The sequence below is a fragment of the Bradysia coprophila genome, unplaced genomic scaffold (genome assembly GCF_014529535.1).
Source record: "Bradysia coprophila strain Holo2 unplaced genomic scaffold, BU_Bcop_v1 contig_350, whole genome shotgun sequence".
Classification (NCBI taxonomy): domain Eukaryota; kingdom Metazoa; phylum Arthropoda; class Insecta; order Diptera; family Sciaridae; genus Bradysia; species Bradysia coprophila.
The window spans coordinates 10,654,320-10,668,193 of NW_023503608.1; the positions used below are offsets into that span (position 1 = coordinate 10,654,320).

At 35.8% G+C, this 13,874-nt stretch overlaps 3 protein-coding genes across 4 annotated transcripts in view; 2 read left to right on the top strand and 1 right to left on the bottom strand.

Moving 5' to 3' along the window:
* Window positions 1-513: 513 nt before the first annotated feature.
* Window positions 514-1,439, bottom strand: LOC119080947 (PRA1 family protein 3). The gene is made up of 2 exons (XM_037189574.1): window positions 1,222-1,439; window positions 514-1,152 (listed from the first exon to the last, which is right to left on the bottom strand). Exons 1-2 carry the CDS (start codon window positions 1,298-1,300, stop codon window positions 677-679), a joined length of 555 nt encoding a protein of 184 aa, XP_037045469.1. The 5' UTR covers window positions 1,301-1,439; the 3' UTR covers window positions 514-676.
* Window positions 1,440-2,514: 1,075 nt separating this feature from the next.
* Window positions 2,515-5,295, top strand: LOC119080949 (prenylated Rab acceptor protein 1). Its single transcript, XM_037189578.1, has 4 exons — window positions 2,515-2,727; window positions 2,811-3,023; window positions 3,089-3,282; window positions 5,038-5,295. Exons 1-4 carry the CDS (start codon window positions 2,636-2,638, stop codon window positions 5,133-5,135), a joined length of 597 nt encoding a protein of 198 aa, XP_037045473.1. The 5' UTR covers window positions 2,515-2,635; the 3' UTR covers window positions 5,136-5,295.
* A 2,132-nt stretch (window positions 5,296-7,427) lies between these two features.
* Window positions 7,428-13,874, top strand: part of LOC119080948 (plexin-A2) — a 29,279-nt gene continuing 22,832 nt past the window's right edge. Inside the window, exons 1-2 of one of the 2 annotated variants that reach the window (XM_037189576.1) lie at window positions 7,428-7,613; window positions 8,768-8,963. The gene's annotated coding sequence lies outside the window, so the exon portion shown is untranslated. Of the gene's footprint in view, window positions 7,614-8,253; window positions 8,359-8,767; window positions 8,964-13,874 lie in introns of those variants that run through there. The other variant, XM_037189575.1, reaches the window with a different exon arrangement.

Below are 13,874 nucleotides of genomic sequence, written 5' to 3' on the forward strand. Positions count from 1 at the left end.
TATCAAAATCTTCAAATTCATTGAAAATCGTCAAAAATTCTTTTAATTAGAAAATGCTTGAAAATAACAAAAGATAAAAGAAAACCCTCGGTGCAGTGAGTAAAATAAGTCATGTAGTTGTTTGGACATGTTAACTTCGACGAGTCTTCACCCTTAACAAAATTAAAGTGTCCATACAGGCATACTCTATTTAATTTAATTTGTATTTATAAATCTACCGACTTTACATGACTGCTAACTAATATAATATAAGGTAGTACAATAAGACTGAGAGTAACTAACTTTAACTCAAGAGTTCTAATATCTCTGTAAAATTAGACATTAAAATCTATATAAAGATGCGTTCAGTTGCCACAATTTTATAAGGAATACGGTCATAATATCCGACACACAGCATAAACCCTTTTTTTTAGTGTAAAAGCAATCCTCGATATGCGAACCTTAAGTATGGATACCAGGCACCAAAGTGAATAAATTCAACTGATCAAACGATTGGAAGAAGTGATGATAATATTGGTTTGATAACGACTTTATTTCAGCAGAATTAATTCAATTAGACAAAATAACAATAAATAGTTTTAGCACTTAATTTACAGACAAGGAAAACTGTGAAATTTCTAAATAAGTAATTAGTCACTGCTATTCGCACACATCCAGTCAAGCATCCAGTTGACAATTAATTGACACCCTCGATCGACCATTCCGATTGGGTCAGCTGAAATTTGCTGAATAAAAAATCCATTGGCGTACTTTTCACACCAACCAGTTGCGATAAATTTGCCATTTTATTTTTAATGTTTCTCAATCGAAGCGAAGCATGAACGAAGCTCAATGCAATCGGTAAAAGTAGCATAAGCAAGACATAGGTGACGGCAGAAAATGCTACCAAGCCAACGAAGCAAGCAACAACTACGCCACACATTAAGCCAAACTTTTTATCATTTTCCTGTCGATTTGGCAAATTCGGCGTGTACTGATAAAGGATATATATCAATGCTCCGAGCACAACAAGTCCGAGTATGGTCTTTTGTGGATGGATAAAGATGAACAATGCATAAACCAGTGCCGTCAATACGAAGTAATTGGTTTGGTAATATAAGAAATTTTGAACCACACGATTGTTCCAGCGCTCTAAGTTCGTATAATCTGGAACTGTGACAATTTCAGAATTACAATGTCGTCGATCTTTGCACAGTTTTTGTCGTTCAATTCAATGCTCACCCTTAAATCGAGCTGACGATGTAAGAAAATCGTCAATTGGCCGAAAAGGTGCCCATTTCACTTCATTTAAGAACGACATAATTTTGCCTACGTATGATTTCTGCACGTTTCCTTCGCGAAAAGACTTTTATTTGTATAATTTATTTATACTCTCAATTCCGTAGTTCGATGCAAACTCTTTTGTTTTGGTGATGAATCAATATGACATATCCCAAATGACACATCTCTAATGTCAACAAAAGATTACACAAAATTCTACCGTTCCGAAGGTTAGCACAGTGTTGGTAGTTGTGGGTTTCATTTGTTCTCGGGGACCATATTGAATTTCAAAAGAACTGTTTCCTTTTTTTGTTTAACTTTGAATCACTTAGTCTTAGATATCAAATCTTGTACTTCAATAACTTTACTGTGCATACGTTTCACCAAATGAGAGAACACTAGCCTGAGCTCATAATTTATTTTGTCGATAACAGCCGCTTCTAAAAAGTTAGGAGAAAATTTTCCAGATCCACTACCTGCCCTATGCAAAAGTTGATCTTTAAACAGCAGTTTGCCTCCTGCGAAAATGATCCATTCCCTCATGTAAATAATCACTTTTGCAGCATCTAAGATAACCTATCATTGTTTTGCAAGGGGAGAAAATAGGAAATTGCAACTAAAGTTTGCTCGAGTTGGAATTTCCTATTTCTCCCCGAAGTGAACACTTAATTTTTCAATAATGCAAGGCCTGTCTAACAGTTTTTATCTACGAAACCAACACATCAATTTGTTTCGCCCATAGAGTTACACTCGATGGCATGCTGGCGCTGTCATTTTTAAACATGGCTGGGTGCCCATGTAATTTTTGGAAGCCAATTAGCATCAGCGCCACCTTGTCACCTCTCGAGTATTACTCTATGGTTTCGCCATTTTTTCAAACCAAAACTAAGTGTGGAGAAACAAGAGTTAAGAAAATAAAAATGTACATGGCTTGCAAGTGGTAAATCGTTCTTTTTATGAACTTTCTCGGGATAAACTCGGGATAAAAGTTGAAAAGTTTCGTATTCGTGTGTAAATTGACCTCGGCTACCGACTTGGATTAACAAGGTTTAAAAGGAAAATAATGTTCTTCACGCCTCACGCATGAAAAAATGTAAAACTTTCCAAAGTACGCAAAAATTCATTCAAAACCTTCCAAAACCTGCAGCTAATTAGTTCAACGTCGTGCGAGCATTTCATTTGATAGGTTGCTTTTGGGTTTTTGTCGATTCAACATTACACACAGCTGATTACAAAAAGAGAAAATTGTACCAGATGAGAACAAATGTCATTCATAACAAACATACATCCAACACGTATGAAAATATGATGAAACAAAAGTTAGTTTTAGTATAAATAAATTATTAGAAACGAAACATATCTCCGAAGCATTGAAATGGACGTGAAAATTGATTTGAACAAATTAGAGGGTGAAATGGACACCAAAGAGCCAACTATTCCAACGAACAAACGAATCGACTTTTCTTCGTAAGCAAAGATTTTCTTTTCCAATTTTGTTTTGTTTATAAAAATTTTCACTCCGCCCACTCAACTCTTTGCTTCTTTTCCAGCCTCACAAACTTATCACAAATTCCTATACCGAAATTGGGTGAATCATTGCGTCAAATTCGACAGAACATTCGTCCATGGTCTGACTTCATTCAGATACAGAATTTTAAGACCGTGGCCAATGTGCAAAGACTCTCCAACAGAGTGCTAAGAAATTTAGCACATTTCCAGAGTAATTATCTGATAATATGCGTCGTGCTGTTGATGTATTGCTTGTGAGTCATTGTAGTCATTTCGATAAAATATTAATTAGTCTCACTATCACTAATTGCTATTTTAGATTGACATCGCCTCTGATATTGATAGTTTTATTGGGTAGTATGTATGGTTGTTACAAGATAAAGCAAGCCGCAACTCCGATTACCGTGTTCAAAAAGCAGTTGAATACGAACCAACAGTGCCTTGTCGTGAATATAGCTACGGCACCAATTTTATATTTGGTTGGTGCGGGAGCGGTAATGTTTTGGGTTATGGGTAAGTATCACTAACATAGATCGAGTCAAGCTTACTTACTTAACAGCCAAACTAACTCAATAGTGTTTTGGATCACTCCACAAATCGTCATCACTCGGTTCAATCCATTCTAGAACTCATGAGGCTCATAAGTTTTCTTTCACGCCAACTATTTGGGGGTTTTCCCCTCGCTCTGTTGTTATAGGAGCGTTTCTCCAAAGCTTTCTTTGGTACTCTTCATCCATGTGAGCAACATGTCCTGACTATCGTAGCTCTGGTTCTTATCCTCCATCGTCCTACATGGTTTAGTCCACAAATGGATCTTAATACCGTACGCTTGAAGCATGTATGTCCTGTTTTTGCGAGGGGTGGCAAAATGGTGGCAAATCAATTTCTAATTCCTTTCAATTCCGTTTAATTACCTCAATTACCGGACCAACTCGTCTAATTGCCGGATTCGCTCTATTTCCTTTCAATTCCTTTCAATTCCGTTCAATTCCATTCAATTCCCTTTCAATTCCCTTTCGATACCCTTTCAATTTCTAAAGGTACTTCCTGTCAATTCCTTTTAATTGCTCTTAATTCCTTTTATTTCTTTAATCGATCCTCCGCGCAAAAGTCCATCGACTTTATACACAAAACGTTCCTCCGCACAAAAGTCCATGCTTCATACGCAAAAAAAAAACAATTCGCTCCTCCGCGCAAAAGTCCATCGACTTTATACACAAAACGTTCCTCCGCACAAAAGTCCATGCTTCAAGCTTCATACATACAAAAAAGTAACATTCTCCGCACAAAAGTCCATGGAGGAACGTTTTGTGTATAAAGTCGATGGACTTTTGTGCGGAGGAGCGAATTGTTTTTTTTTTGCGTATGAAGCATGGACTTTTGCGCGGAGGATACAATTGTGTGTGAGAAAAGTCTATATAAGCCGGTTGCAATATGAAAATGAAACATACTTTTGACAGTTTCGAAAATTTCGTCATGAAAAATAGGACCAAAACACGTTTTCAATGTCTCGTTTGTTTTGAGCATTAGGCTTTTGAAAAGTTGATGGAATAGATGATATTGTCGGTGATGCATTTTTTTGTGAATTTGGTTTGAAACTGGAGCATTTCGCATCGGCAACGCCCCAGCCTAACATTCCCCCGACGAATATTCACTTGTTTGTTGCGGATCAAATTCTTCCGTATCTGACTCACAAGAATCCTCTGAAGAAGAATCCTTCAGTGTGCATATTTTGAACATAAAAGAACGTTGGACCTGTTCTAAAATGGAACTGATCAACACTGTACACTGTTATTTATTGTGCGGGGGCTTTCAAAATTAAAACAAAAAGGAAATAATGTGGTTTTGCATTCGCTGGTCCTTCTTTCCGATAATCACACTTATCAGCATTTACTCTCATTTACTTTCAATTCCACATATTTCCAGTCAATTCCTATCAATTCCGATCAATTCCTGCCAATTCAGATCAATTCCGGTCAGTTCCATCAATTCCAATTATTTACCGGATACTCCGGCAATTCCTTTGAGGGTGTGTAGTCAATTTCCCGAGTCGGTTACCCCTCGTGTTTTTGCATGTCTTGCAGGCATGTGTAGCGATGGGTTGGGATAAGGGTTCAATAGAAATGTGGATTCGTGTTTGTACTTAACATCGTGCTCCTCAGTGAGTAGTCTGTTCTCTTGGCTAGGTCTAATCTTGAGCTTAAGTATAAAGCTAAGGCTGACGGGCTGCGAAAAACGATAACTATTTTACTCTAAATTATTTTTCAGGTGCGTCTGCATTCGTAGTACTGCTGCATGCTGCCCTTTATAATATTGATGCTCTGGTCACAGAAGAAACCGAAGGATTCTTAGCGGAAACAGTTTGAGTCAAACTACTGAGCCCGTCTTGAATCTTATCAATTAATTCGAAAATGAAATTGATCGAAAACTATGCTGTCAGCGCAAAATTAAAAGAATATTTTTCTATATTTGGAACTGGAGCGTTCCGAAACTGTTATATCTTACAAAATAAAATATTTTTGAAGTACCGAAGACAATCTTTTAAAAATGACGATTACATTCCATATTATTGACGCTTCGTTCCGAAATATCCTCGATTGACTGTGGAAGAGACCAATAGAGCCAAATATTTGGTTGTTTTAGCAATACATTTTGCCATGGTTCTGAAAGAACAGGTGAAGGTTCGGAAAAAAGGCATCAAATTTGTTAAACGCACTCATTATGCACTTTGCCAACTTAAAGATTTTTTTGTAAGGTGAGATCTTTCAGAACCTTGAGATCTTTATAGAGAAATTTTGATGTCATTATTTGTATGAATCGCATGATTGTATAAAAAAGAATTATTTTTTTGTCAAGTTGACATTTCACATAATCTGTAAATTACAGATAAGACTATAATGAGTGTTAAACAAAAATTGCCAAAATTTGTGTACCACTTCGTAATTATTGTACATGCCAGGTATGGCCGATTCTTCAAAATCGGTCGATTTACGTTAAACGTATTCATTATTATTCATGTCGAAATAATATGAAAATGAGCGCGTTTGAAGCCGGTTTTGAAATTGTTATGTCCTCCGCGGTGACAGTAGTCTGGGTAGTTTATATTTATTGCCACTTTCATCGTGATTAAACCGAAGTGTCCTAACCCAAGTTACATCCGTATTTTAAAAAAGGCTATGACTTAAGTGTCCATTCCACTCAACAAAAATACTTCGTGAGAGAGCCGTGAGAGAGCAAACTGTCAAATAAACAAAGAAATAAATTGAAAAAATTCAATTTTGTCTCTCACACGCACTTTTTTGGTAAGAGGAAACTAATCATTAGACTACGACTTAGACTCCGACTACACTTTCAACAATTGCGAAATTCGGGATGAACATGCAATGACAGCATCTGTTGCCAACGATCGAAAATAGTGTCGTAGAAAAAAATATTTTTGAATTCAAATTGAATTAATTAATTTGAATTAATTAGTAATTCGTATCGTATGTCTTTTTTCCGCACAAATGTCAAATTTAAAAATTAAACCAACAATGTGTATGGCTTACACCATTATTGCGAAAGTCCATTTCGAATCAAACCATGAAAGAAGAAAGTACAAGATTCAATGATAACATCCAAAAATTTGGATTTATGTAACTACGTTGGGATGATGGTTCATCACTAGACCACGAAACACTGATCTGGTGCTCATTTGTTCTTTACCCAATTCATCACGACATAGTAGACACAGGCAGGAGTGGTAGCTCTGAAGGCCTTTAATTCATAAGTATGTAGTAGAATGTGCGACCTTCAAACTAAATTGAAGTTAGGTATTCCTGACGGATGTATTTAGTCCCACGCGATTGAGTCTATTTAAACCCATTTAGTCCAAGAAATGCGACATCTCTCTCCTAACACACCATTTTCAGTCTAATATATTGTGACATACTCCATCTAGCCCTTGACCAGGCTGTATACTTTGGGGAGGTCACGCAGATGCAGATACGCGGGTTACACACCTCGTTTCATACAAAAAATTCACCACGAAATACAAATTCAATTTTGGTGAATTTCGTTGTATGGAAAAGGTGTGTTCTCGCATATCTAATAAAATGGCGATCTGCGTCAAGGTTCTGAAAGAACACGTTAAGACACTTTTGAGTTGATCACGAAGGCGGTGTGATCAAAATTTTCCTGTAGTGCCAACTAGGTTTGGAAAATTTTATATGACGATTTCAACTTAACAAAAAAAAATTGTTTTCAAGTTGACTTTTCAAACAATATACGCGTCTGAATTGTCAAGATTTGTGTTTCACCCGCATTCATAAGTGTCTTAACCTGTTCTTTCAGAACCTTGATCTGCGTGACCTCCCCAAAGTATACAGCCTTGGCCCTTGACATCAGTTGTTGTATAAAAAACAATAGCTATTCCTACTTACCAAAGTAATAAAAGCGCTAACCTTTGTCAGCGAGTTCTTGTTTTCCTACATGTAATTTCCTAAGAAAATCGAAATACTGTGACGTTAACTTAAATTACCGCCTTCAAAACTCTTTTACAGATTCTAAATCTTTCTCCGCAATGGTCAATACTGATTTGTACCAGATTTAGCACACACCCAAAAATATAGCAGCACTGAACGCCGTGAACGCCATTTTTACCTTTAGCACTTCTTTAGCAGCGACAGTTTTCATTCAGCTATCGTTGTGAACCATAGAGAGGACATTGAATTAGTCACAAAAAGAAGAAAATATCAAAAGGAATGGACTTTGGGTGTATTAAAGTTCCTCGGTTTCAATGTACTTAAGTGTACGGCTTGTTCCAGTGCCATTAAGGCTGACTGTTCAGTGAATGTGAAAAATAGGTAGGATGTTGTGAATGAAATTGAAAAGTTTTTTTTTGCCATCCATTGGTGTGAGATGTTCCACAAGTAAAAAGAAAAAAAAAGTTACCTTCATAGTGTTACACAAAAAAGTTGTGATTTTTCATTCAGTTTGCTTAAGATTTTGTGTTTACAAGTTACCAGAACTATTCGGTTACAATATTGAAATTTATGTCTTGCAAGAAAAAGTTTAATTCAAAAAAAAAATTAAGAAAATTCCGATGAGAATTTCGAAACAAACCCAAATTATTATTGTTTTTGTGCCTGCGAGTTTGAAGTTCCGATCATAGGCGTTTATCTTTGCTACAAATTTTCTTGTTTTGCCAGTATTGTGACTCATTGCACTGTTGATTTTACATTGTCTTTAAATTATTTCCATTGCCTACATTCATTCGTCAATGATATTTCCATTATTGTGCAGTCGCGATTCCTAGAAAACGAAAATTTTTAAAAATGTGTTGTAGTTTTCCGACATTTCTATTTAGTTTGTAGTTTGGATATATTTTTTTTCTTCACCTCTCACCGTACACGGTGTTATCTCATTCTTTCGCACAACGTTCGCATACCGTACCAGTTTCTATACCCATACAGCAACTCTCTTCGCACACCCATAACAAAATTATGTTCATTTGGGACCGATCCGATTCGGGTACCCGTTTTTAATATTGACGGATATTCAGTGTAGTGGTATCAAAATGTCCGCGGCCATTTACACATAGAGTGACCGGTAAAGTGTTACATTTGGAATTTTTCAGGTTATTTGAATATTGAATGGGATGTTGGGCTGCATTTAGGATACGGTGTAAATACTTGGTGAATTTTTTTCCTACGTAATCGAAACGTTGCACCATTTTGTTTGTGAAGAAATTCGATTGGAGCCGAGACGAAAGTCACAACATTTTCCAGATTTTTGTATGCAGTCGGGTCAAAATGGTTGAGATAATAATATTCTGTTTGTATCGCCAAATCGTGGGTTGAATTTCTCGTATCGAAGGAATCACAGTGCGGAAGCGATTTTTCTTTTCTTATTGTAATGTGTTCCATCTCACATTCCGAAAACGTCTTCATTTTACGACCAGTTTCTGAACATTATTCTCGTTCGTTGCTAAACTTAAATTTCAACTTCTTGTTCACAGTTTAAAGTTTATCGCGATAATTGTAAAACCGCAACAGTGACAAATGTTTTGTGCAATAAATTAAGAGTAAAGTGTTAACTAAAGTTATTCAATTTGATTGTGGCCGTTGGATAATAACAAATTTTGAGATTACTGACAATTATACCCATTGGATTCGATACAATTACACACAAGACGCAGAACGTGTTACTCACAGGTATGAGCTTATTTTGCATTTAAATTTATTGTTAAGTTTTCGTTTTCATTCTGTGTCGGCAAAAGCGCTTTTTAAAGGACACGTCTGTCTATATACTTATCGTATCTACTATACGGCGAAACGTTTACCCGAACAAAATCCTTTTGATGGAAAATAAATGGAAGCGGGTGGGGTTTTTCGGTATATTTTATAGCATGTCATTGATCACACTCCCTACTCGTTCTTACGTGTGTCATTTTCGGAATTTAAACTAATAACCTCGGAGACTGTAGAGGAGAATGCTAAACAATTTTAGATATTCGAGATATTTGACTCTCTGTTTTTTTTTCTCGAATTTTTCCATTGTGTAGAGATATTTTCAGATGACGACTTAGATTCGATCTCTCAGTGGTTTCAAATTGCATAAATAATATTGAAAACATTTCACATAGAACATTGACTACGTACACAGAATAGAGTTAGCTGGTGTTGTGAATGAAGAGGTCGTATACCCAAATGGATAAATCGTTTGAAAAATGACGATACCATTAAATATTCTGATGAATTTGAATTTTAATGTCGGATTTCATTAAATTCATTAAATTTCCATTTTCCATTTTCATTACAAATTATGATGTCGTAGCATTTATCGCACTGAGGCTTTCATAACTTTTCTCTTCACGTCGAGTTATATATTATAATAAAACAGAACCGCATAACATTAACATTTTTTGCCATAAGCTTTTCAAAATGATAAGATAATATCGCTTGAGTGCAATCGCAACATACATTGTAGCTCACGTATTTTGCTGAAGAAACTGGAGATGCCATAGTCAGCAAATTGTGTTCAACAACCTTTGGCTAAATTTTCATTGAGTGAAAATAAAAACAAATTTTTTTTTGTAGTCAAGAACTATTGGTAGGTATGTTGTATGCAACCATTACGTTCTATTTCTGCCATAAAATGTCTCGTTTCTTTTTTGTTATGTATTTGTTATTGTTTTATAACATTTCTGAGAAATATTTGGAATTTATTTGAATTTTAAACTTGAAAAGTACTTTATCGTGATTCTGTTCAACTTCCCAAGATTAAGTGACATAATAGGCCAAAGGTTGAAATTTCTTCTAAACCATGACCATGTACCTAAAAGAAGTTCTTTTTCCCAAATAAGATGCGAAAAAGATTTAAACTTGGTTTGCAGTATAAAGAATAAGTTTTTCTGTTACGTTAAAAGCGATATTGCGAAAACGTCGAACAAAATCAAAAAAATTTGGGACAAAGTGTCAATGGTGGAATTGACTCATTCGATTCATCACGCATCGTGATGACGCGTCTGGAAAAAACTTACAACCAAAGTACAAATTGCTATATGTAAGTTGCTAGTTTCTAGAACCACTAACAGCACAACAGGATGTTTAAACCGACCCTCGCCGGCCAGAAACAGTCAAAACTATTGGAAAACCTGGTTCGCATCATTTTGACGGAAGTCGCTTACCACTTGCAGCAGATCTTATCCAAGATCTTTTTACAGGCAGACAGGTCAGCTCTAAAAGCTGTCAGCCAGTTCCGCGAATAGGTGTCACTCCAAGCCTGCAGCTCGGGGTGAAAATGTACCACGTTTTAGGTCGTCTGTCCCGAAGGTGCATCTGCACCGTCAGTCGAAAAACCATTTTCATGATCCTCTGACATAAGGCTATTTTTAATATTTATTTTTTTGAGCCATTAACAGCAACAGTTGACAACATATCGAAAAAATAAGAGACAAATCTTATCTAGAATTGAAAGACGAACCAAATGAGCTATAACTCAATGCCACCATTGACATCTTGTCCGAAAGTTTTTCGGAGATTTCGCTATATTGCTCTTCACAGTGCGGCCCAATTTCGCATAGATTTTTTACACTTCTTGGAAGTTCAGTTGGCCAAAATTTATAAACAATAACCGGTGTCACACAAAACATATCGGTTCAAATCTATAGTTAGCTAGTACCCTCTCATATATCACAGAATAAAGGTCAAGTATTCTTCAACGCTTTTCACAAAATTTTTCAGCAAAAAAAGTGATGCCCAATCATCACAACATGCAGCAACAAATGCAAAATATTCTTTGTATTCACTGCCTCTCGAACGTTGTCTCCGATAAATCACCGAAATTCCTTTCCACTTCTCCGAACATTTTAATCAGCCAATATAAATATTTCAAGTGTCTCGTTTTTTTGATCTATTTGATTCGATCGTAATCTTTAATGACCTTTCCACCCCCGAACAACAAAGACAAAGCATCCCTGGCAACAGATGATGTGTCAGTGTACGCCATTCAATTATTCTCGAAGGGAACGACTTGTTATTTCAGATATCCATTTCAGATAGCACTATCGCATTGTAATAGAAAATTTTCGATTAAATTACCTACAACAATGGTACGATGAACATGCCGTTTAGTCACCCTAACATAATTTTCTCCCTCAGTACGTTGTATAATACACATTTTTCCGACATTCTCACGCACAATATATTGCAAAACACGTCCATCTCGGCCTCAATGATTGTTTTACATACTGTTGTTTGCCTTTTTCTTAAAACGTGAACCCAATACACTCCTTAAACTCTTAAGTATCAAGTTGATTTTGATGGAGCGTTAAACACCATGTGCTCGATTATGTCATGCGTTTTAAGTATATAAAGTGTATTTAAATAACCTTAAAGCAGAAAAGTGTGTGCACAGTTTACATGTTTCCTTCGCTTTGTTTCACGTTTTTTTCCTGCTTTGTACGACACAAGGAGGGATGAACTTTGATCGACTTTTCGGGACACATACATTCAGCTCAAGTCACACCTTGTACTTGTATATAACGGAAAAAAAATTCCCCAATATTAATTCCATGTTTTATGGGTGGATAAACGTACGCTTACGTAGTTATTTGTTTTGCCTTTTTTCGATTTATACTTTTTTATTTGGTATATTTACGACAACGAATAGATGAAGTGCATGAATGACACTTGAGATGTTCAATTCATTGGTTGTTATAAATTCGCCTTTGTTTTGAATCACATACAATGGCAATTAGTTTCAGCAAACCGAATGAATTAACCGGAATATTGATCTGTCCCGGCACATGGGAATTTGTTCAAAGAATAATAAAGTCCATTGAACGAAGCTACACGCACGTATTGCCAACAAACACATTAAAAGTTACTATATAGTGTTGCCTATAAAATGTATACTTCGACCACATTGGGGATGGCTGCATAAAACTGTCAATTATTTTTTTTTACATTGCTGATGAAGTTCCCTCTCAATCACCATGGTTAACATGAGCAATCACAGAAGTTGTGTTGTATATAGTTTGTTTCAGGAAGGCTTTTATAAATGGGAAAAAGGGTGAAAAAGTTTGTTTTGCATATTTTAATTTTGAGTTTCAATGAGAGGAAAACACTAATTTTGTGGGTGTTCCTGTATTCAGAAGAGAGACTTTATATTGGATATTTTGTATATAAAACGTTACGTGTACTCTGCGTAATCTACCATTGCCATAATTAATGTTGGTTTGTTTGAGTAATATTTTCCGGATGTAGATCCCTTGTAATTATGAAAAATGATATTCGTAAAGAAGAATTATGTGAGATGTAAATGATTTCGATTGCTTAAGAAGGCAACGGCTGTCAGAAACACTGCCTTCATAATGTTTCGCTTTAAATATTTTCCCCAATTTTTACGATTATGGTAAACGATATTTAAGTAAATATTTTGCCCTTTTTTGTGTGACGCAAGTAATTCGCGGACGTGATAGTTACGTCTTTCATATATTCTTGAAAAAAGGTCCTGTTGTTAATTTTAAGTCTTAGAAAATAAATTTAATCGTCGACAGTGGATATAAATTACTCAGTTACCAGCCGGTGTCAGTGGCTTTGCGTTGCGCATGTCTCTACTCCGTAAAGAGGCTAAACTTCAAAAGATGTCAACTTCAGGTTTAACCTTTTACAGTTCGAGCCATGCTCATGCATATAGTACAGATACTCTTTACCGTAGCACAGACATATGCAAAGGAAAGTCTCTGATGTTGAGCCAACTAACACCTACTTCAGACCAATCCACCAACGCGTTCTTGCAAAATGTGAAATAATTTATTTTCCAAAAACTGAAAACTGACCTTTTTGGAGCATTGCATATTGTTAGTAGCCAGGTCTATCTCAGCATTGTTCATCATTTCAGCATTCGAGTATATTAAAAGTAGAGAAAACATCTATATGAACTCCATTAAAAAGCGGCATACTCACACTCTTTGTTCGGCAGACGCCCATATATATAACAAATGCAGCCTTTCAAGTATCCACTAATTAATCTTTTCTTCGTCTGAGCATTTTTATCTGTTATTATTTTCCCTTCTTTTACTAGACAGACCCCACTTGCGAACGGAAAATTTTAAATGGAAAAACACATCACCCTCCTGTTGATATGTTAGAATACCTAAAGGTAATTTACTTTACGTTTCTATGGTTTCGTGTGTTTTCAATTGCCATAATTTTCCGAACAACAAATCCCAGCTCATAACAACAACAATTCATTTCGTATCGTTCACATATAATATTCCTCTGTGTATTCCGTTCGTACGCCAGTGTACACGTACACTGTTAATTTTATCGAAACATTTTCTCATCCCTTGCACAATGTAAAGCAAAACGCATTCGAATTACAATATTGATGCTGTGCATTGTCTGCTCCGTCTTGTTCGTTCGCATATCTTCAATCGTATTGCCTGCAATGCAATTTACGTTATTGCTAAACAATATACTTCAAATAGTGCACTAAAATTTCGGCCACAATTTCAAGTTTCTAGTTTATTGAGTCGAACAGTAATATTTGTCAAGTGGTGGGGTATTAGTACAGAGTTGTTATTAACTTACAGAATTCTATTCTAAATAATATTCTAT